The sequence below is a fragment of the Triturus cristatus genome, chromosome 2_2 (assembly GCF_964204655.1).
Source record: "Triturus cristatus chromosome 2_2, aTriCri1.1, whole genome shotgun sequence".
Lineage (NCBI taxonomy): Eukaryota > Metazoa > Chordata > Amphibia > Caudata > Salamandridae > Triturus > Triturus cristatus.
In genome coordinates this window covers 758,137,526-758,162,825 of record NC_140582.1, presented here as the reverse complement: position 1 = coordinate 758,162,825, position 25,300 = coordinate 758,137,526, and the positions used below count along the sequence as shown (strand labels likewise).

General features: G+C 42.8%; 1 protein-coding gene across 7 annotated transcripts in view; it reads left to right on the top strand.

Annotated features, from left to right (window-relative positions):
• Positions 1-25,300, top strand: part of MICU3 (mitochondrial calcium uptake 3) — a 547,440-nt gene that overhangs the window by 443,468 nt on the left and 78,672 nt on the right. For all 7 annotated transcript variants that reach the window (XM_085642029.1, XM_085642031.1, XM_085642030.1 and 4 more), the window contains one exon: positions 11,783-11,891. In XM_085642029.1, the coding sequence (XP_085498155.1) occupies positions 11,783-11,891 (109 nt within the window). The remainder of the gene's footprint in view (positions 1-11,782; positions 11,892-25,300) is intronic.

Genomic DNA, 25,300 nt, shown 5'->3' with positions numbered 1-25,300 from the left:
AGAATCAGATAATGTAGTTATACAAACCGGGCATCGCTATATCAACACATTACATAAAACAACAGGACCTTTTATAAAGTTAACTGCAGAAAATGTCATTGACTTGCTTTGAAAGCCCTCGGTGTAACATGGTGGATGGGTGAAACCTGTGTAGGCAGAGCCATAACAATGCTATAAATACTTCTAAGCTATAAAGAAGAATACAAAAATATATCTGTTCTACAATCCAACTTGTTTTTGCCCTTACAATATATGAGAACATTTTGCATGGAAATGTACTTTATGCACTTATATAAGGTACTACATACTCCCCTGATATTCGGAATGTAGACCCTGTGTTTGTATCCTGTCCGGTCCACCTTGGGCTTGCACCCTGCTTGTGGAGGTTAAGAGGTTCAGGCGGAGTTATGGTTGCTTTGTGAAAGCAGGGAAAATCTAAAATAAAATTCAACCAAACTATGCCTTGGTGTTCAAATCTGTATATTTTGCAGTTTTCTATAGCACAAGATACCTCAAAGGTTAAACCCCTGAGGTCCATGGCCCACAAAGGAAGATCTCAGTTTTGGAAGGTTTAATTTTGAGACCGTTCTGTCGTTTCCTGTTGTCTGCCACCATGAGGCGTTCACCCAGGCCGCGTTGCCAAGGCGTGAGGGTTTTTCGGGGTGTTGAGATGATCTGGGTATCGTCAATGTGCTTGTAACTGCTAAGCTGAAAAGAACGGAGAGCTAGAAGTGGTGTTAGGTGTATGTTGTGGCTTACGATTTGATGGGGGGGAGGGGGGTTCCACAGAACCAGAGGAAGTCCTACAAAATATTGAGGAGCTAGGGCACCTTTGAAGAACAAGCATTGGCATAGCCAATAGGTCTCACTTTTGGGACCTTATAGGTATTTAGTTATGCAGCACAATATCCTTGGTGCAACAACATCAACTGTTGCATTGAGCTAACTATATTTTCAATAACTCTACCAAGTCTTTTAGCCATAATCTTAGAAAATATCTTAACGTCTGCATTTATTAACGTGATTGGTCTGTAGGAGCTGGGGAGTAACGAGGACTTTCCTTTCTTGAGGATTACTATGATATCTGCTCCCCCCCATGAGTCTGGAATTGATTCCCCACCCTGTGCTAACCTCAGAATATTAAAAAAATCGTTAATTATAATATGTTGAAATACCTTGTAAAACTCAAGTGGGATTTGGTCAGGACCCGCTGCCTTACCTGAAGGTAGCTCATTCAATGCTATTTTCACTTCATCGATCTGTAAAGGTGAATCTAACGCCAATCTCTCTTCCTGCGATAATTTAGGTGAAGCTATATTTCTAGTATACCCTTCAACGTCAGCATCAGTTAAATGAGTACCCCCCTCTCTTGAATACAAATCTGAGTAGAATTGCCTAAAGATTTCTCTAACGGCATCAGGATCTGTAACCAGATTACCCTGCCCGTCTGTAATCTCCTTGATATCTGCCGCAGCTATTTTCTGTCTTGTACGAACGGCTAATATGTGCCCCACCTTCTCACTTAATTCATATGAATTTTCTTTCCTTGTTAAGTAGTTAACTACTGTTTTTGTTGCAATACTCTCCATAGTTTCAGATTTAATCAGCATAATCTTAAGCAGAAGATCATCTAAAGGTAATTTTAAACAAATTCCCTGTATCAGCTCATTCTCTAAATCCCCCAGCTCCTTAATCAAGTCATCTACTCTCGTTTTATCAACCTTGCGTTTGTAACCAGTATAGCTAAGAGTCTCCCCTCTGATGCCAGCTTTAAACGTATCCCAGACCATTCCTGGGGATGCTGTTCCTCGGTTTGTTGCCCAAAAGCTCTCTATCCAAATGCTCATATGCTGTCTATATCCTTCATCTTTTAATACTGCTCTCTCAAACGTCCACTGTGAGCCGTTCCTTTGAGTCTGCCCTATATTCACTTCTAGGATCAGGGGGTTATGGTCTGAAACAATCCTAGGTTGCTTTTCCATCGATAATCCTGAACTAAGGGAGCTGGAGATTAAAAAATAATCGAGTCGAACCATAACTTGATGTGGCGCAGAGTAGAAAGTACTGCCTTCCCTATGGGGATATAGCTTAACCCATGGTTCAATTAGGGAGTTATGGTGCGTCATATCTGATAGGGCTCTATGCATCTTCTTCTTTCTACCAATGTATCTTCCCCCTCCCTGTGCAAATGAACTGCCTGGATCGTGTATATTAAAGTCGCCACAACATATTATGGGTTCTGGCCATTGAGCCAGCTCAGTATCTAAAAACTGGAAGACCTCAGGGTCATCCTCGGTGGAACCATATAATGTAACTACCGTACACTTTGTTCCTTTATATATCATTTCCACCAGTGCCCATCTTCCCCCTTGATCCTCTTTTTTCCTGTTTACTACAGCATCCCTGTCTTTGGCTAGGATTGCGACTCCCCTTGTTTTAGTTCCCTGCTTAGAAGATGCCAACAAATGGAACCCCAATTGCTCCAGAAGATACCCCTTTCCTCCCTCGATATGTGTTTCTTGGAGACACAAAATATCAACCCGGAGAGTTTTGATTAAAGCAGCCACTCTCAATCTTTTGTTAACATCATTCAGCCCACATATATTAATTGAAGCAAATCTACATGACATTAAAATACGTCGAACAGACCCCTACTTAGAAAGACCAATAGTTTAAGGTGAGAAAGATAAACATTCATTGATATTTGTGAATCTACAATGTGATATATACTGTAAAGGATGCTGTGAACAATGCTTAACTTACAAAACTGACCCCCCCCCCCTCCCCTTGACCCTCCCTTCCTTCCACGAACCACTGCCCCCCCACCCCCACCCCCCCAACTACAGGCAAATAGGTCAATCCTGACCTATGTGTGGTCGCCTGATAACAGCAGGCATGTCACTCCTCCCCACTCCTCCCCACCCAGCCCTCCTAGTTCATAATCCTACTTTCTCCCTCTCTCTATCTCACCCAGAATAATAATAATACCAGCCTCAAATAACACCGTCAAATCGATACACAAAACTTAAATTAAAGTATTAAAGTATTAAAGTGTTAAGAGAGTGCCAAACCCTACGATTCCTAAATAAGACAGAATATCAATGATCCCCTACCCCTCCTTCTTCCCCTTGAGCTCATCGATATATAGCTGGGCTTTTATCTCAGAGGTAAACATCTTAATGTTCCCATTGACAATGACCTTGAGTCTAGCAGGATAAAGTAAAAATGCTTCATAACCCAACTTCTGTATTGGAGCTATCAGTTGTCTAAGACGCCACCTCCTCTCCACCGTGACGTGACAAAAGTCAGGCCTTGCGAAAAACGAGGCCCCCTCAAAACTTCTCCTTGCCTCTGGTTTTGCCTTATTCAAAATCTCTTGCCTAGCCAAGAAATTTCCCATATATATAAGGATAGCCCTAGGTTTTTGATCCTGTGACCCCCCATATGTCTTCCTTTGTATCAATGGGAATCGGTGAGCCCTCTGCACCTCGCTCTCCCAATCCCATTTAGTGACATCTGGAAAAGCCCCCCTTAACAAACTTGTTACATAAGCTCTTATATTCTCTCCCTCAAGTCCTTCGGCAACCCCTAATAGTCTAATGTTGTTCTGTCGCTGCCGATTTTCATAGTCTTCCAGTTTCCACCTTATGTCTTCTGACATCTTTTCCTGTGATTCCTTGAAGGTCTGCCATCGAGAAACATCATCCTCTAGACTAGCTGTACGCTCCTCCACATGCGATACCCTATCCGCCAATTCACCATATACTTTATTCATTTTCCGCATGGAGCTCTGTAACTTTTTTGTCGCCACCTTAGCTCTTCGGCTTTCAGTTCTTGCCTCTGCTTGCATCTGAATAAGAGTCTTGTACAATAACCCCAATGAGGGTACTGAAGTAGAGGCGCCCTCATTCACCACCTCCTTGGCCCCCCCCACATCCTCCTCTTCCTGATATAGTGAAGCCGTTGCAGAATAATCCCAGCACAGCTTAGGATCAGTTGCTTGTAGTAAAGGGCTATTTAGGGAGTCTGTTTTAGCTCGCCTTCTCACTCTCTGGGGTTTAGCATGACCTGGGGGCGCCTTCTGAACTGAGGATTTCTCTACGTGGTCTGAATCAGTACCTGAAGCAGAGCTTACGTCTTGACTTCCCTCACCCAGCTCACTAGAAGGGAAGGAATCTGACTCAGTATCCTCAGTATCCTCATTTAGTGAAAAAAAGCACTCCCCATCGGGTGTTGCTGGGACCACACTCCCAGGGATACTCTTAGTTGCTAGGCCTCCTGGTGTTATGTCCCCAGTTAGCACCCCAGCAGTCCCCGTTTTAAGTACTGCCTTACTTAGTTTTTGAACAGGGGAGTTGCTCCGCTTTCCTGAATCCATCTCCTCGCCCGCGCACGTCTCTGCTTCCACCTCTGCATCACCCTGCTTGTTCTGTCTCTGCCGTTGCTGCCGGGTCGACTCCGAGTCTACCGGCCCTGTTGCTCCCTGTAGTACAGTCGGTACCTGGGAATCCGCGGGCTCCAAGACCTTCTCTGCGAACAATTCCTTGACCGACGGCTGTCTAAGAGTCGGGTCCTTTCCTGGAGCACCTCCTTTGAACGTGACAATCTCCTCGCTAACGCCGCCATTCGCCACCCCTGCATCTGTCGGTTTCAGATCCTTGTGAAGCAGCGAGGACGGGCGGCCGGCGAACAACGAAACCTCCTTGCCTTTCTCCTTTACAGAGTTACCTTTTCCTTTTCCATCAGCTGCTGGAGGGTGTGAGCGCTTAACTGCCCCGATGTCTCTCGCGGATTTGGATGCTTTGGGAGGCATCTTCCTTTCGAATCTCCCCAGCCGGTTCTCACGTCGGAAAGGGAGCAGTCCGCTGCCGAGTACTGCCCTAGTCTTAGAGACCCACCGAAGAGCCAAAATCTCGAGACTCAGGTAGGAGAGTTTTATTTTGTTATTCATACCAACATTCTTGTAGTTTATCTTCTTTTCCCCTTGTTGTGGGCATTTCAAGGAGGGTGGTTACGGAGCGACTGTATACTGCAGTCAGTCGGTGGCCATCTTGCTCAACACAGCACGGGTTTATTCCGGGGAAGGGCACCACCCATCACATCAGGCGGTTGATCACATTATTTGATGCAACGGTGGTCCTGGGAAACCCTATGGCAGCCTTATTCTTAGACGCAGAGAAGGCGTTTGATAGGGTTTCCTGGGATTACCTGTGGGCAATCATGAGATGGTTTGATATAGGGGAGGGGTATATACGAGCAATACAGACATTATATAGGAACCCTGAAGCTAGGATAAGAGTCAATAGAGGGTATTCCTCAACATTTAGGATAAGCAGAGGGACGAGACAGGGTTGCCCGTCATCCCCATTATTATTTGCCCTCTTTATTGACCCATATTTACGTAAATTAGAGGCCAATGTTGAGATACCTGTAGTTTCAATAAATGGTAGAGCCTGTAAAATCTTGGCGTACGCAGACGATGTAGCTATTATAACATCTAATCCAGCGGGGGCTATTAAGGAGGTGGAAGCTGAGGCCCATTATTTTGGACAGCTGTCAGGGTACAAAATCAATAGTACTAAGACACAGATCGTTAAGAATCAGTATACGCAGTGTTTGGACATTCGAGTTGTAAAATCAGCAGTATATCTTGGGGTTCAGATTTCTGCAGAGGTGGAGAATGTGGTAGAGCAGAATATGGCCCCTCTTATGGCAACTGTACGAGTAGATCTGGAACGAATGAATAATCTTCATTTATCTTTGGTTGGGTGCACAAATGTAATTAAGATGTTAATACTGCCTAAATTTCTGTACTTTTTTAGGTCTATACCTTTGTTTTTTGAGGGTAGGTGGTTTCATGCATTAGAGTTAATTTTGAATAGATTTATTTGGGCTCAGGGGAAAACACGTAGGGCATACAAATTTATTTCACTCCCTAGAGAAAGGGGCGGATGGGGTGCACCAGATTTTAGGTTGTACTATTGGGCCGCAGTTTTACAACATATGCAGGGTTTAATTGGGGGGGGGCTACACGTCTGTTGGGATATTAATAGCTCCATGGATATCTATGCAGTGGTTTTTGGTGAAGACGTTGGAAATTGTTTGTTGAACTGTATTGATTTCTCATATTACAAGAGGACTAGGTTCAAGACTCTCAACGCAGTTATTAAGATTTGGAATGCATTTAGGAAGAAATTTGGCATGGGCAGGATAAACAGATACACTCGATTATATCGGAATAAATCGTTCCCAGAAATGATTTTCGCAGATAATGTTATGGCAGAATGGATGAGTAAAGGGATAGTGCAGATAGGGGACATGTTGGAACAAGAGGGCATTGTACAGTTTGGGGTCTTAAGAACTAAGTATCAGTTGGACACTAGTAATTTTTTTAAATATCTCCAAATTAGGAGTTTTCTGAATACCAAGAAAGGGGGGCCTGCCGGGTTCGGGAATAATCTAATATTGGACAAAATAAGCAGAGGGCAGGGTTGTACAATACGTGGCTTTTATGCAACATTAGTAGAAACCAAAGCAGACGATATTGATAAGTTTGCCAAGAAGTGGGTGGAGAAGCTCCCTATTGAGGAGGGACTTTTTCAGGAATCATTGACTTTGGGATATACTGTTTTGTGTTCAGCCCCACTTCAGGCCCAGCATTATAAAACTATATATGCTCTGTATTATACTCCTGCTAGAATTCAACAATGGGGAGGTACCAGTGGGACGAGCTGTGCAAGATGCAACTCCGTTGGAGCGGATATTATACACATATTTGCATCTTGTCCTCAGTTATATACATTAAAACGGGACCTGGAAATCTTTTTAGCAACACACTTAGGCATTAGAATTGTGCTTTCACCAACTTTAGTATTACTTGGGATTAGTACAGACCCATCGGTTCCACATCGCGAATTCCTTTTCATAGCAATGGCAGTATATAGATTAATGATTGCCAGGGCTTGGTTAGATGTAAGTCCTCCGGACATGCATCAGTGGTTGGCAAGTTTATTGTCTGCTTATAATATAGAAAAAGCAATCTATGCACGTAAGGGTAAAAAGAAGAGGCAGCTTGGATTAAAAATTTGGGAGCCTGTAAGATTATGGAAGCAGGGAATGAGGTTAAGCTAAGGATGTCGGATTGTTTGTTTGCTTAAATATCGTTATGATATAGGTGATCACATTTACATGTAAAGAGATATAATATAATGTGAATATTGGTTGAATTAACATTGTTTGTAGGGTTACTTTTTAAAAGTAATATACTGTATTATGCTGTGGAACGATGGATTATTGATGGATGTAAGGGAAAAACTTTTTGAAACTCAATAAAAATATAAAAAAAAAAAAAAAAACATCAACTGTTGCATGGTTAAACACTTATAAGGTCCCAAAGGCGAGACCTATTGGCTATGCCAATGCTTGTTTTTCTTGTTACTTGAGATTTTTATAAATTGTAACCTCTTGTCGAGGCTCCCGAGTGCTTTGTGTAGACTACGTGCAAGAGAGGGTGGTGAGTTGCAATAATATCTTCGCAAGAATGCAGTGGTGGAAACCTGGTCATCTGGCAAGGGTGGACCGCGGCGGACGGCGCCCACTGCTGACTGTCCCCAGCAGAATGGTAATGCTTTGAAGTAGAGCAGTGGCCATGAAACCTTGGTTGAGGAAGGCAAAGACATTCTAGGGCATTTCACTAGTCAAGACTTAAGGATCCAGCTGGAGAAGGCTGTTTGGAATGAAAACTGATTATTTCAATGACCGGGTAAAGAGGCAGGTCTTCAGAAATAGTCTGGATTGTTGCTAGTCATTTGTTTAGTAATCCATTGCAAAGTAAAGTGTTGCAATGACATGGAGAGAGCAGCCACCATATTTCTTACATCTAAACTGTCAGATCGACAGTAGGCGCTAGCTAGTGGACGAGAGACGCTTGCTCAGTTGACACAGTTGCAAGATAATTTATTGAGTTGCCAAGAAGTGCTTTGCTTTTGAGGAAAAGAGTTTCAAATGTCGTTCTTTCATTTATTGGAAGTGAATGGCGGAATCTGAGGGCAGGTGTAATTTGATCGTGTCTTGTGAGACTAACATTAGGTCAGTTGCATAGGTGTGACTCTGGAGTTTTGAGAGCCGTGTACTGGGAAGACCAGTGTTAAAGCTGCTGCAGTGATCCAAGCCTACCACTACTGCAGCCTGGATTAGAGCAATTTTCTAAGAGCAGTGGAGCAATGCCTAAGGCAGTTGTACTAAATTGTATATATCTGGGGGGTAAATGATAGATCACTATCAAAGAGCACCCCTAAGTTATGGGATTTGTGAAGTGCTCAGTTCCTCAATCCTGGTAGAGGAAAGGATGCTGGATTGCCAGGGCTAAGGAGTATGATTAAATTGTTTTATGCAGAACCAATTATCCTGCATCTACAGATGAACCTGTGAAAGGCAGTGAGACAAGTTGAGAACTTTGAGCATCTCTCCCTGAAGTCTGAGATGGACCTATGATATCTAGTCTTCTAGGATTCCAGGGTGTTAGCCAGAAAGGCCAGATAAGTGTTGAGGAGCAATATTTACAAGGTACATGCTTGAGGCACTTCACAAGGATGACTCTGCTGGAGACGGAGATACTGATTAGACTGGAAGTACTTCAAGAACTCCACAGGAAAAAGCAGCAACACAACAAATTAAATTAACAATACAATATAATACAAACTCACAGTTAAGTAATACACAACAGAACAGCAAAGCTCAGAAAATGCAGCCTACCACAATTGCAGCGTCTTCTATTTCTTTTTTTTGCTTTGGCATATTATTGTATTCTGTTGGTATGTTCTTGCTCTGTGGTCTTTGTTTTGTGTGGGTATGCTAATTGTGATGTTTTAAGGTGATGTGTTGTTTTTGCTTTTGTGTTTTGTTGTATTAGTGTTTTTGTAAGTAATTTGATTGTAGCGGTGTTGTGTTAGTGTGCTGCGGTGCGTTGCTGATGTATTAATGTTCTGTGGTGTTGTGTTATATTGTTATTGCTGTACCTCCACTGCAATCCTTCTACTTAAACATGTACATGTTACCACCTTCACAAGTTCATATTAATGGCACAGCAGTAAAAGGTGTTTACTTTAAGCACCGAGATATTTACCAGGGCGCGTAATAGTGTCCAAAATTATTTGTATTCCTTGTTTTATAACTTGTGTAACCCTCTCATACCACAAGATCATTCTTTTTGCCCATTCTTAATTCAGAGAGAGCCATAAACTATGGGTAAATCATCTCCTGGACCCTACAATAATGCAAACTATTACATTCCGGGCTGCATTCTAAAACAAAAAGAAACGGAGTATGTATTATTCTCTTGGGCACAGTGGTCCTTTATTGTATAAAATAAGACTCGGCTCCTCATTTCAGGCAAAAGGCTTTTCATAAAAAGTTATTTCAAATAAATGGTACGTTGGAAGACGAAAGAAAAATCAAGAAAAGTAAATCTAAGGAGAAATGTAATGCTTTCATCCATAGCACGGTCTGTAATTTCCAAATTGGTCTTGTGTTGTCTGTGTGCCAGTTCAATATTTTCGCAAAATGTAACCTGCTTCCATGGTGAAAGCCCATCCATGCAGTGGTTCTAGAGCAGTTTGTGGGTCGCTGGCCATTCACATCATTCTGCTTCAATCGGAGGGGGTCTGAGCATTCTTTGCTACTAAACACTCTGTTGTAGTGAATTAAGAGAACCCCCTCTAGCCAGATGCTGTTAGGGTGGCTATACCTGTCTGCTACGAAGCATCTGCACTGATACCTCAAAAGTGTATGAATTATTCTTTTTTAATCAATTTCATTGCAAGTATATGGCCACTTCGTTTAGAAGGCAGCATGTTTTCTTTTTGTTTTTTTCTTCTTTTTGTGTGTCATATGCTTGCATTAAAACTTCAAAAACATCCCCCTTGCACCAGCTAGCAAAGCCCAGATCTGCTGGCTTTGACAGTGTTTGTTTATTGTAGTATGCCATACAAATGAACTTAGTTCTTTTGTTAACATCCTGAGGAGACCCCTTGAATGGTGGTTTCGTTAGTTCATGTGCCTTCCAAGAATACCTCGGCACAGAACGAAAAATTAATTTACCATGCTCGCTTTTGAATCCCTACTAAAGTTTTGTTTCATCACTTTCCACCTCTAGGGAGCAGTGCGGTTTATTCATATGTATAATGCTATATTTTGGAGTACTTAGAAACTTCAAAAGGGTACTAGCAAAAATTTTTTTTTTTTTTTTTACACCTGCAGGTCTTATGAAAACGCCATATGCTTTCCTACTTCACCCACTTCTTGATCAAAGCACCTGTCACTGAAGTTCCTAATTGTAAAATGACTTCATCTTGCGGGCCAGACACATCTATCATATGCAGCACTTCCTTTCGTACATCCTACATCATTTAGCAGAAACTATCCCAGAGAACGCTATTCTTTAGTTTTACAAGACCGCTATGGGGAGGGTGTACCATTATCCATTCACTGAGCTCTCTGCCCACTCTGAAGTTACCCCATGCAAATTAAGGGCAGCTGTCTCTTGATCAAAGAGAATCCCCTGCCATAGTCGCCCATTTATGCCCTCCCCTTAGAGTGAGGTCTCAAAATAACTCAGGTGGCCCTCCTTCTCAAAGAGGAGTAATGCAGAGGTTCTCCTTTCTCAACTGTTTGTTGGTGTGCCTGACCTCTCAACCTACCACCCTTGCTTTACCAAGTGTCTGCTAAACTGAGTGCAAAGCTGACTTGTATTTCCTCTTTGGGTACTTTCCCTAAGTCCTGTCTTGTAGAAGGTTTACATTGGGAGGCTGTGAGTCAGAAAACCTTTTTACCAGAGTGAGATACACATTATGCAGGAAGTTCACATCACAATCAGCTCTCTGACATTGCAGGGAATCCAATTAAAATTCTTTGTAGGTAGACCCAGCATTAATCACACTGAGCAGACAGGTTTTAACTGGTGACGTTTGTACTGCAAAAGTAAATTTGACAAATGTTTTTCATTTCACTACCTACTATAATATCATGGAAATTAAGTTTTTAGGCGCTTTCTAGCTAGGCCTGTAAAAGTAGCCTTTTTAAAACAGTGTGCAAGCTTTCCACAACTGAATTGCCACTGCTTCTATAAGAGCCAAACCTTTTTTTTGCCCATATAACCTTTGAAAAATGAAAGTTGGTACAACTGCCATGCTCTAATTCTGACCTTTATGCAACTGGGTCTAGCCATTTCGATTCCCTCTGATAGTTGGTTTACTCAATGTCAAATATCTGCGTTTTATGTTAAAATGTTTTTGTACACCTTTTAACACTGCACAAACATTGGACTTCTTCTGCTGGGTAACGTATGACTTCTTAGTCTGTACACTGAAGGATCAACAGATTTAACATAGTTTCATGAAAGATAGTTTATATTCATTTTTTAATTGACATTATATTACCCAACATTGAACATTTCTAAAAGCAAGATATTGTGAAAAACTCAATGAAGGTACACTCATGCCAAGAAAAGAAAATGTATTCACCAGACGTTGCCAAGAAAATAAAATGTCTTCAACCTGCTTTGCACCTGAGAAAAATATAGAAATTAAAATAGTATTAGTTGATAGACGTACCAGTGGAAAACAAATCAGCCATTTTCCCTTTATATCCCAAATTGCTACACATTTGAGAACTTTTTTAAAATTTTAAGTAGGGAAACATTCACTGTTTCAACTGTTTTGTGTGCTGTACTTGTTTTTTAAATAAATGACTCAAAAGATACATTTTGTTTGGTTCTTACCCACAGGGAATTACATTTGATGAATTTAGATCCTTTTTCCAGTTTCTGAACAACCTGGAAGACTTTGCCATCGCAATGCAAATGTACAACTTTGCAAGTCGCTCCATTGGTCAAGGTGAGTGGAAGAAATGCGATTGCAGCGTTTATCCTGAGACCTAACGTATGTATGCTTGCCTCCAGGGCCCTTGTATAGAAACTAACGTCTTTGTTATATAAGGCTAATCCTAGATTCATGCACCTTTTTGTGTACATTCAGTTATTTTGATCAAAAAGTATTTTCATATGTTCAGATGAGATCATATTGCTATTTTGTTTTTTGTTGAGAAGATGCCAATAGGAACAGATGAGAACTTTCGGGTAAATGAAAATTGTTTTGAATGTGAAGCCACCTTCTTAGTGGTGGGTTAATCCGGCTGATCAGAATCCTTCTAGCTGGCCCGAATACTTAAAGATTTAAGAGTAAGAGCACAGAGCATGTGTTGGAAAGCATTGCCAAGCTACACAAAGCCTTAAAATAGGCTTCTCCCACGAGCAGCGCGCAAGTTACTAGTGGCTCCCCAGCTACCTTATTTGGTTGAAGAGTTTATAAGGCGCAAACATGACCCTAGGGTACTAGAGAGTTGTACATAAGCAAAAACCATAAACCTGAAGGTGGTCTGTTACATTACAAATATTCTCAAAACACACGTGCCTCAATAACTAGCCATCACACAGTTCACATTTTTGGTCTTTTTCATCGTAGTACAGGCCTTTATGTGATTGGGAAGCTATTTTTAGCTCTTTTCTAGCTAATTGCAGCCAGCTGAGATACTTTAGAGCAAGAGTAATGTGGCCAACATGTTTCCTGCTTGTTATCAGTCTCATTGCTGCATTGAGTGTTGCCTTGAGTGGTGGTGTTCTTGATTTAGGCAGGCCTGTTAATGTTGTGTAGCCATATTCAAGCATGGAGATGACTAGGGATTGTATTGCTATCTTGAAGTCAGGTGGAGGAATGAACGGTTTTACCTTCCTCAGTGAAATTGTTATGTAACATAATAAAATGCTTAATTTAGTAAGCCAGAGCTATGTCTCAGCATTAAAAGTTGTAACATAGAAGTGTGTTTAGTTGAAAGTCGAAACCATAATTTAGGGTGGAAACATTTGTGCCTCTTTTGTAGTTAAAGTATACAAAAAGTGATGGATGGAATCCTTGAATTAATCTCAGTCACTGGTAATTATTTATTGCCACAACCCAGTCCATAGTTATTTTGCAAACCATGTCACCTCAGTTTGGACCCAGCTACATGCAAATCAGTCTTGACTTTGTTCACTCCGAACTGCCAGGCCAAGGACCTTCCTGTGCTGGAACTCAAGCAACGTAGGACCGGTTTCTATGGAGTCTTATTGCATCATTTATATAGCATGTTACACTTGTGGCGATTTCTGGAAACCTTTGATTTTATCGAGGAAATAGGCATCCTCGGAGTGCATAGTTGAATGAGTGTGTTTTTTGTAGTATGACCTATGTGGCACATGTTGGTCAGGATAAATGAGATTTAAACAGTGCTCTTAATGCAGGAGTCTCCAACAATTTCTGTAATAAGATCTACTTATGTTCATTGAACGTCAACCTGAGCTATTAATATTATTAGTGTTGTAGTAGTGACTACATATACCAGATAATCAGCAACTATCACCTCAGTGCGTCAGGAAAGGTTGCCAGCAGTAATATAACAAAGGTTTTATCAATTTACATCTGCTTGGGTAATATATAACAGCCACAGCAGCAATATACCTGGCACCACGGTGATAATATTAGTAATGTCTCCCCACAGCTGCATGATCAATCACCCAAATATCAGCTTTAAATGAATTATGGAAATTCAGCCAGTTTTCTCTAAATATCAACTTATGAGTTCTGAAAATACACATATTTGTGTCATTATTACATGCTTTTCAATTTTGAAATACCTATCGTAATTTTATGACGGAAACACTTCTAATTTAGTAGACTGGGCTGCAAAGAAGAGAGTTACTTACTGGTACCGGGAGAGCTACCAGTAGCTCACAAGCAACTAGTTGGAAAAGCTTGACCTAATGCCATAACCCATAAGCATGATGTATAGAGGAAAATGTGAGACAGATGCATGCAAGGACTTTCTTACTGTATGGCAGACAGTATCAAATGCTATACCTGATATGTGTCAGTTGGGTCTACTCACTACCTGGAAAGGACCTAATACACTGGAGACACTTGAAGTGTGAAAGTTTGCGCACTCAGCCATTGATGGAGGCCAGCATGAGAGGGCCTGCCAGGTGCTGCAACCTGGCAGGAGCAGAAGAGGGTTGCATGGCAGCAACACAAGGAGATATGTGACTCCATTGAACTAAATTCTTAGTCCCTCACTGTAATGAATGTGCTTTTCACTAAAAGGACATACCCAAACCCTGCACTCCCACCCTGGAGGCAAATATACCACTGCACCGTTAAATAATACACTTTGAGCAGCACTTCCTAAAGACGAGGAAAGGAAAGGACACAGCACTCCCTTTAGGCACCGCAAGAAAACAAATTCAGGTGCATTTAAAATAACACACACAAGTTTATTAATGCAATGTTTAAAAAGGTGGGCCAAATATATCGGTAAATGCAGATTCCCAAGTATCAATTAACCACTATGAACAATTAAATGAACAATTGAAATAAAATACAGTATAAATACAAATAGCAAAGAGTAGAAAATATATACAAAATGGTAAGTAACACCTCACTGATTGAATTTGCATCATCCTTGCCAACTCAAACTGGGGAAGCCCTTCAACAGCTCAGGAAGGAGTTTCAATCAGGACTCCAGTTCCATCACCTCCACAGCAATACGTCTATTCTGTTGTGAACTTCCACCTGGCCCCGAAGGCTCCCAGCTTAAATATCATTAGTCAACGTGAGGCGAAGCTTCTAGAAAACCTCGCCCCTTAGCATTAGAAAAAAACGAGCTGGCTTTACCAGTCTGCGTCAAGGCCAAGACGGAGGCTGGCCAAGCTCTCGTATTTTGACTCAGAGGCAGAGCTGTACATTCTCACATCTTCCAGCCTCTATCTTGACGAAGCTCCCACAAGGCCTTCCAGAGTACATTAAACAAAAGCAATCGCTCAGAAAAACAGAAAGACCTTGAATGTGAATAACCCAAACAACTTGCAAGCACTGCTGTGCACGCAGAAGAACTGCAGCAAGGCAAAGCCAGGGAAAAGAATGACATGAGGCCATGTCCAAACCAATAGTAAGAGCTCATAATTCTCATAACCCAAACAACTTGCGAGCACTGTTGTGCACGCAGAAGCAAGGCAACGTCAGAAAACAAGATGACATGAGGCCATGTCAAAGCCAAAAGTAAGAGCTCATAATTCTCACCAATGTACAACACAATGCACATGTGTGCATCACTGTCCACAACACTCCACTTCGAAACCAAAGAGTACATTCCACACCTCTCTTTCCCTCTCACGCTTTCAAATGCACATCCCACACCTTCTATTCCTGGCAAGACTATTCTACTCCGTGACAGCTCCCATTGAAAGACAGCAAGATTACAACAAAGAAGAGAAGCAGGCATATGCAGGACCGTCTCATATATTCAGAATTGGGTAAAATAACACACTAAAGTCAGTTAAAATGGTGGTAGTCGAAGGTCATCATAGGGTGCCAAACCCCAAGAGTGGCTCTTTAGCTACACTTACCTATCCTAATGTAATATTATTAAATGTCAGTGTCTGAAATGTGGATCATATGGTCCCTGGGAAGGCTGGTGCCTGGCTACAATTTTAGCAACTGGGGTTTTTCTACACTGCTGTCCAGGGGCCCCTGTACTGTGAAGCCCCTAACTAGGAACTAAGTACACCTTTATAGCACTTGACTCGCAGGCCATCAATGCACAGTAGTCCAAGGCTTACTCGAGGAAAGTGCTGAAAGCTAGAGACTCAGCAACACAATAACCACACTTAATAAATTACTGTCCAGTAAGTCCTTGTTTTCCAACAGTAAAAAGTACCTAATAACAGACACTACTGAACACTATGTACAAATATTTAAAATGGTAGGTAGAAATACTTATGGGGACACACTCAATGGGGCCTCACAAACAACAGGGAGAACCCACTAAAGAAAGGTTCCCACAATTTAACAATATGTGCAGTTATTGACTGTTAACCAACATAGTACAGTGTATGATTCTTGCCTATACCTTTAAATTTGCTAAAAACAAAAGTCCCAGCACCCCAAAAATCTTAAGACTAAAAGTCCCAGTTAAGAGGTGCTTAAAACTCCTCAGGTCATGTATTCCTGAACCCAGAAGACTTAGAGTGACATTCCAAATTGGTCAAACGGATATGTTGGGGGTCTGCCACACTCTTGGCAGCCCCATAGCAAACATGTTTCTGGTGGTGGCCCTGCCTTCTTGGGAGCAAAACACTGAGTCTGTCCTGTTGCACTGCCTTTGATGCAGCTGCAGCCACACCCTTTTCCTCTTTTTGCGAATGCACTCTTGGACATATTATTTTTTATTAGTTTGGGTGCCCATCCGCAAGTAGGTCCTCATGTCTGCCTTTGTTGGGACCACGGGGTAGCATCAACATTCCAACCAGTTTCCACCACCCAAAAATGGCTCTCCTGTTCAGGCACAGGAGCTGGCTGCAGTCACTAGTCTCCCTCCCATGCACTTGGCAGCATGTGCATGGGAAGCCTGGGGTTTTCCCTTCTGTGCAACCCCAGTGTGTGAGCCTGGGAGGAAACCCCAACCTCAGGAGCCACTTCTTCCGAGACCCAGGGCTCCCCAGATCCTAACAAATGGTTTGTGTGCTGTGGCCCTCCCAGCGAGCTTCTCAAACAGAAGTGCAGCACTACCCCACACTACTTTTGGGGTGTTGGGCAACCTGCAGGGAATGTGATAGGCTCTTTTTCTTTTGAACAGTTTACCAGGGCTCTGGTCCAGGAGGTTGACTGATAAAACACTGAATATGGTAGCAGATTCCTTCACCCGGTAGCACTGAGAGCTCACTGGGCAGGACCCTGACAAAGGTGCGAGACAATTGCTATTTTTTCAAGCTTCCGTGGGCTGATTTATATGGAATTTGGCTTGCCTATGTCTGGTGGTGTGCCCTACCCACCAAATGCGTTCCTTTTAGGCCTTCAAATTTGTGTTGTCTTCAGAAGCTGATTTTGCACTGCTCTCCCTCCAATGAGAGAGAACTTTGGCTTGCCTTCCTCTCCTTTTAGCTCCTCACAGCCTGCTAATCCAGGCTTCTTGGCAGCACCCTGGACATGCTCCTCTATCTGGGCTCCTGATACTTCACATTAGCACAAGTCTTCCCAGCAGCTCTCCAAGACCCTATGACTTTGTGGTCATTTTAAGGGTGCTTGTCAAGGAGTTCTCTTCAGGGCTCGCCTCCCCACAGGAGTTCCAGGATAACCAACCCCTTCAAGGCCCTCAGCAAGTCCATCCTCTACTGTCCCCCAGAGAGAGTGGGAAAGCCTGTGCAGGCAATGGAGACACAAATACACGTCAGTCCAAGTCCAGAGAGTCCCACCTCTCCAGATGGTTTAATCTGAAAATGTTCCATTTGCCCTTGTCTTCTACAGATTGCAGTGCTCTTCAAAACGCTATCTCTTGTGCATGGGTGTTTAAGTGGTGGTAGATACTTAATGTCCAAATCCAAAGAGAACAGAATATTATTCCATACCTCTTCCATCCCTCTTACACAGTATCTTGGGACCTTTCAAACTTGTGATGCCAAATGGTCAATGGTCACAGCTCGCTGAGTGTTTTAACACTGCCCCAAACTGCCACTGCCAAACAGGTTCCTTTGCACGAAAAGTTCCAATGGAGTGTTGGAAGTAACTGTCTTTTATGTAGTGTACCCCGCAGATTTTTGATGGCTGTAGAACTCTGTGCATTTTATCCAGCTAACCAGTGATAGTGTCCTCCTTTTAACATGATGAAATTGGCATACCTCGAACTGGCATATTTAACTTGCCTATAAGTCCCTAGTACATGGTACAAAGTACCCGGAGCCTGTAACCTAGATGTCACTAGCGGAATACAGCACCATTGTGCCACCCACTACAGCGACCTTGCAAACATGACTGCAGGCCTACCCTTTGTAGCTTGTCTATGCAATCTGCAAATTCGATCTGTCTAAATAAACCCTTTTGACAGGTCAAAAACATTCCTCCTAAATCTTAATATCACCCCTCAATAGGCCTTATTGCCCATAAGCCAGGGTGCGTGATATTTAAAATTAGCATATGTAAAACTTCAATAGTAAACCTGTCCCTGTAGTGATAAATCACCAAAAGCTATGTTCACTGTAGAAAAACAGGTTGTTCCACAGGAAAACATTGTACTACAGTATTACATTTAAAAATGTTCTCTCGAGCTAGATGGACACTGCATCCCCGCAAGGCTACCATTAAGCAAGGTGAGCAGTGACACTGCAAATAGCATGTGTGATATCCTGCAGATGGAAACAATCTGGAGGGACTCCAGTAGACCAGAATAAGGAGCTGAGCAAGGCACAGTGGAGACTTCATACCAGCAGGACTCTATAATCAAGTTGAGCAGTGTCACCGTAAGTGGCATGTGCAGGATATTATAATGTGACCTGCTCAGGGGATCAAAACTGTCTCAATGGCAAATGACCTAAACCTCGGTCTGTGTCCTTTGCAATTGAGCCAGACTGAATTCTCTGAGTGGGTCACATTGTAGCCTAGGCCATTGAGGTGGCATGGATTTCCCACGCATTTCCCGTTGTAGAATTCCGTACATGCTGCTCGTAGTGATACTGGTCACCTTGCTTAACAATAGCCCTGCTGGGGCGAATTCTCCATTGTGCCTTGCCCAGCTCCTCATTCCGCTCTAAGAGTTCCTCTCTGATTGCTTCCCTCTGCTGGATCCCACACGCTGCGCGCAGTGACACTGTTCACTTTGCTTAACGTTCGGCCTGCTGGGACACAGTGTCCACCATGCCTCGCCCAGCTCCTCAGTGTTATTGGATACTTCATTGCAGAGGGGCCCATGCTTTTATACTGGCCCTTGTGACCTGAAGTCAACTTCATAGCCTGGTACTTCCATATCCAGGCAACACGCCACAGCCCCTATTATAATATGCTCCAATATCACACACAACTTTTACTAAAGCTTCTGTAAATTCTCATACTTTTCTCTTACTCTCGGGTTCGGTGATTTCAAGAGTCCTGAGGATGATCTCATCATATCTTAAGGGATCAAAACTTCAACTTTAATTGCAGACCCAATTCACATTGTTTGTAATTTTCAATAGACTTGATGTATTCTTGTTTTTCGATACACACTTTGATCTCTATTGTCACGTGTGTGTCACCAATGAGAGCGCCACGTGCATTTTTTCCCAACACCCACTGCGCTACTGTCCATAGTTGTTTTTAAAGAAAAACTTTGTGGTGGTCATAAGTAACTTACTATTTAGTTGAAATTAACGTTGACTCTTTATGTCTATAGGCCATTGTTTCACAATATAACATTTATCCAAGGGCCCAGACACCTATCCGGTTCCCATGTCACTTAGAACCGCACCTCTGTGATGGGCACAGGAGCTCTGCACAGGGCAAGAAAGGTTCTTCCATCTTGGTTTTGGGTAGAGAGGGAAACCGTGAGATTGTTTACAGTAAGGCTCACAGGAAATGCTGCAAAAGTGGTTAGGATTACCCTTAAATTGTTACCCCATTGATTAGACATTGGTCAGGAGTTTGCCCCACCTAAAGGCTGCTTGCCTGGAAAAATCCCCAGTACCTTAGTCAGAACATTTTCTGGACTTGTGGAAGAATAAAAGAGGGCTGGACCTGCTTCCTGTAACATGAGAGGAGGCTAGAAGACAGGACATTCTCTCCCTCTTTACCCAGGACAAAAGTCGACTCCACCGGTCATGAGGCTGTCCTCCTGTCCATGCTGCAGGGACACAATAAGCTATGAAAGGCCGCCTTCTGCAACTGACAGGCTGACCAGTTCCAACTGGACCTGCCCTGGGCCCTGCTTCTGGCTTTTTCTGGAGTGAATCTTGACACTCCAGTGCGGTCCCCAATGTCCTGACCCTTGGCTGGTGTTAAAATATTCTCCTATTCCAATCTTCTGAAACCTGAGACTTGGAAACTTTTTGGCAACCAGAATCTCCGGAGGTCTGAGATCAAATTGCAAAGATGATCAGATGAAGGTGCATTGCCGCTTGGCCCAAGGTTCAGGTTGTTCCAGCATCTAGCTTTACCGCAACAGCAAATTCTATTCAGTTGGAGAAAGTATCTGGCCCTGTGGAGGCCTGTTTGGAAACAGCCTGAAGCCTTGCCCCACTGAAAGAATCTGAGCTTTAAACAAGACTATGTCCGAAGATAGAAGGTAGAAATCTTCACCAGGCGAAGGTGCCAGTAGTATCCAGCCAGTGAGGGACCTTCCTTGGGTGCAAAATTCTAATTTCTCCCAATCAATGCTTTCCTGGCAAAAGTCATTACCTTCACTAAGACCCCATCTAGCTGCTATCCTACATCATTGAGCCCTCTTCGGCCACAGCCTGCTGCTTTCTCTCATTGAAGATTTTTCACTCCATTTTTTTAAAACTTGGGGCCTGTTTTAGATCACAGCACATTGGTTACTCCATTACTACGGTGACGATTATCCTGTTTGCCAAAATATAAATCCAATTATATCCTATGAGATATATATTTCAGTGGGTGGGATATCCGTCACCGTTGTGACTGAGCAACCCGTCCGCCGAGATCTAAATCAGGCCCTAAGTCCAAGGGTAAAACTTCTGATCGGGTGGATCCTTGTTTCTCTATCTGAACCATGCTCCATCGCGGTCTGACTTAACTTACACCTAAGTATCTTCAAGCACACCAGATGACTGTGGTTGGCGCTCAACTCTTCGTGCCACTATTTATATATTTAAACCTTTGAACTTCATGACTTTAGTTTGTTTTTTGATTTTTGTTTTGGTGTAATTTCATTCTCTCCAATGTATTTGTACCCAACCCAGAGCCTCTTACACCCAACTGTGAAGCAGCAGAAAAGGCAGTCATGGCAGTTAGCAATCACATCGATTTTACCAGAGCTTACAGTGAGTGAGATTCAATTAGGGAAATAACAGCAGAGATTCAAAAACTTGGTGGTCCAAAAGCAAAACATCTAAGGGGATAAAACTGTTCACCACCCTATTCTTCACAGTCAACATCTTCTAAATGATGTAGGCTGATCCATAATGTTCTGGACAGTCCAGACCCAGCCAATGGCTGAAAACGGTTGTCCTAAAGCTCCTTCCTAAAAAAATGCGTTATGTGGGATGGTTAATAGTGGCAGTAGATCTTGCCAAACAGCCAAAGTTTGCAGCCAGACACTAACAGTGGAGCAAAAAGTCCGGGAATGGGAAACCTGGAAGATCCATTTCTCCTACCATGACCCAAGAAACCCATAAGTAGTGGGGAAAACAGTCACCCTCCCACAAATCCACGGATTTGAGAAAACAAATTGAAAAGGAGTTTACATTCTCAACAATACATTGACTAAAACTTCAGTTTTTCTTTTCTTCAGATGTCATTTAATCACATGTTAGCACCATTAAGACTGACCCCAGGTTTTTGGATCAACTATGAGAAGAAGCATCATTGTAGGATGATGACTCCCAAGATTTTAATCCAACCTGGTTGAAATGTATTTATCCAATGCAGTCTTATTCCTGTATCTGCACCTTAAGTTGGAGGACAAGGACAGGAATAACTCATCAAGCCAGCGATGGCTTTCTGCCAAGCATGTAAGCAACGTCTACAGGGGCTAAGGGCCTGTATTTCATTACCTTACAAGAAGACATTTTGAGTTTTTAAGTTTGTACCTAAATCTCATGTTTAAGATGAATTATTTTTATGCTCACCAGAAATGAATGTAATTTCTGGTCTGATGATTTACTCACGTACTTCTCGGGGCAGAATTTAGCTACACAGGATATTTCCCTACACGGTTTGCTGCCCAGAACTCAAGATAGACGAGTTGCAGCATTTAGATATCCTGGGGCATTTGATTTTAGATGCTATCATTTAGAAAATTGTACATGGTTTAGGCTTGAAATTAAATATGATTGATTACTGGTTTAACACGAATATCCATTGCTGAATATTCGGTTTTCCAGGGTCTTCAGTATCCCTTAGGTATTTCAGAACAAACGATCACGTTATCATTAAAAGGAAAATATCCCAAACTTGTGCACCAAAATACTTAGTAGTAGTAGTAGTACCTTTTCTTTACTATAAAAAGGATTTGACTGTTTGCTGCAGTTCGCTATATTGGCAGTTAATCACCTGTTCATTGTGTACATAGTTGTGTACAATTTGTGTATGAATGAAAAAAAGAAACGGGTAGATCTATAAGAGTATGTTTATAGTTATATAATTCAACTCCCTGGTACCAATCCAGACATACTTTTGGGATGCACTGCTTCCTCTTCTCGAAGATAATTCTTTTTTACCAAGCAATGTGTGCTTTTCCATTATTATGAAAGAGATTCACTGCCAGGCTGGCCATAGATTGCACCAGGCTACTGACAAGTGCGCCAGAGCGCTTAAACGTTGTTTTTAGTCAGCCTGCAGTAACTAACATCAGTCTTTCCCAGCCCCCAAGGGCCTTCCCCTTCTTTCTGCGCTCTGTCATGGCAAGGCTGGCATCACCCTTGACAGTGCAGGGCCAGATGGGGACCTCTGTACTGTCAGACTCACTAAACGTGTCAGTGGCATAATGAAACTTGAGGGGGTCCCCTTGCAAAGTACATGGAGGCCCCCGCACCTCCTGACCCCCGGCAGCCAGGCCCACCACCTGTTTTATCAGGAGGGCCCCTGAAAGTCTAGGGCCCTGGGCTGTAGCCACTTTGCCCATACCTTTAAACGTCTCTGGATGGCATTTGCCTTTATTGGATGCAACAATCTCCCATCCAGTAATAGCAGATTTAGTGGCATCAATTTTGACCTAGGGAAAGTAATGGAAGCCCTGGCCAGAGGAGATCCCTAGGATATGGCTCGACAAACATGATACAAGGCAGAGCACTTGGAATAAGGCCTGGGCCCTGGCATGGAACAGGAGCTGAGAATTTACTGTGTGTAAAAGGAAGTGTGAGGGAAGATAACAGCCCATCACAAAATGGTGGGCATGTAAATGCAAGTAGCAGTGTGGCCAGAGACAGTCATGCAGGCAATGAGGCACCAAAACCCACGCACATAAATAATTTGAAAAGATGTCTTGCAGCCCTTCATATAAATTTGCAACTTGGAAATCCAAAGGTATGTACATTTTAGTAAGAAGCATCCAAATTTGCTCAAGTGGCACATGGATCCTAACCAATAGTAGCTAGTTGTAAGTTTGCTTTTAAAATGTGTGCAAACATGTTTTTTACAATTAGCTCCATTCCCATATAATAGGACCAATGCACAAAAGACATATACTGAGGTGGGGGCCCTCCGATGGAGCAAGCTACCAGCACTCCCCCAAAAAACAGTAGTGCCATCACAACCCCAATAGGAACTCCACCCCAACCCCTCTCGACCTGAGTCACCCTACTCTCCATTAAAGAATCATCAAACAATCCAATGCCCTCGCTCACAGGGCTGCATGAAGGCAAGCTCACAAAATGCATTTCCAATATCGTGCGGTAAGGACAAGTTTTTATTAAATATGGATGTTTCTGAGTGGCCAGTCTCTCACAACGTAAGCAGGCCCGGGGCCCTAAATAAAAGCAGCCCCCACCACCGAGAAGTAGAGAACATTCCAACTAGTACTCAAGTCAACACTACAATTTATAGTCAGTGAGGGCATGTGACTGCTATTATTTATTTAATCGTCTGAGTCTGCAGCACCTGCCCCATCACTTCCTCTAGTGGCATTGTGTTGGGACCACGTTTCTTGACTCGCTTATCCTATCATTTGTGGCCAGCTGCACACCCTGGCCCTCCAGCATTGAGCTGGGAGCATGGATGCCCGTGTCCAATATCCTACCCTTCTCCTGATACCTTCAGATGCTCCTAGGCTCGGTCCGAAGGCGCTCTGTCTGCTCATCACACATCAGTACAGCGATGATGTGCTGGCAGGCCTCCCCATATTGAACAGGGCTACTGAATCGGTTGGGCCATTTAAATAAACATGAACACGTACTGACAGGGTGTACCCGACGGAGAGCCACCATGTGGGCCACTCTTCTCCAAGATATAGCATACGGAAGCCTTCTGTAGCTTCATATGTTCAAACCAGGGTATGCGACCAACATTAGAATAATGTTAGGGTAGCACCTGATACCGCCTGGCTTGCCCCCTTGCTACCTTGGCCTGGGCCAGTCAGTCTGTCTCCATCTGAGACTCCGACTCACCTGAGGGCTTAGGCCTGCAGCTAAGGTGGCACTGGCAAGCAAAGGCGGTCGGCAGTAGACTGGGCTAGCAATTATTAAATGATAGACTTGCGGTCCCTGTACCCATGTGTCTTTGAAAGTGAAGCTTGTGCCGTTGTTGCAGGTGTTTTCCGTGTTCTGCAAGGAGCAGAATATGGTCACCATCCAGATGCAAGAATATCAGAGCTTAGGACAACAGGTCTGAAGTTGTTTCCGAGAAGGAATGATTTTTCTGGAGAGAAAGTAGAGAACATGTTTTCCAAGGGTAAGGTTGGCTGTTATACAGGGTGAATAGTAGTGACTGGTCATTATATGATTTGTTTGGTTTGAATGTATTTAGCTTCTTGCTGTTGATATAGTAGTTCCTTCTGGTTCCTAACGAAAAGTAGTGGCCTGAGAGATTCAGAGAGCAAGCTGATTTCAGCAGCGGGAGCTTAACTTATCTGTGTTATCTGACCACTTATTAGACTATTAAGACAATTACAAGTTATTCTGACGAGGGTTACGTTTACTATAAGTTTGCATTATGAACTATGGATGCAGTGCATTTGGGATCACGCTTCCGTATGCATTTCTTGAGTTTCAAGACTTTGCTTAAGGAAAAACATTTTTACTTACTTAATTTTACAAAATATCTGATGGGCAATGGAAAAAGGCAAATCCCAAAGTACTGTAAATGTTCTCTTGGCATTGGAAACACCATAAAAACCAAATGGAAATCCATTAGACGGAGCGATTTTATGACTTTCAAATATGTCTCTATTTCCATTATTTCCATTCTGGGCCACCCTTCAGCAAAAACAGTATAGCACCCTTAAGCTTACTGGAGTCTATTCTTACACATTCAGAGAAAACATAAACTCCCGCTGATATAGTTGGGCATGGTAAAATATGACTTTCAACGATTAATGTAGAAACTACATGTACGACTTTCGTTTTAAAGTGAGGTTACTCCAGTATTGGAGCTTTCATAGATTTCCATGCCTGAATCATTCCCCGTCGTCGAGACAGGAGTCTCCGGTATATGAAAAAGCAATGCTTAGTTGGATAGCAAACTGAAAAGAGGCCTAGGCCCATTTCCCTTTTGCAACCCATAACCTTTGTTATGTA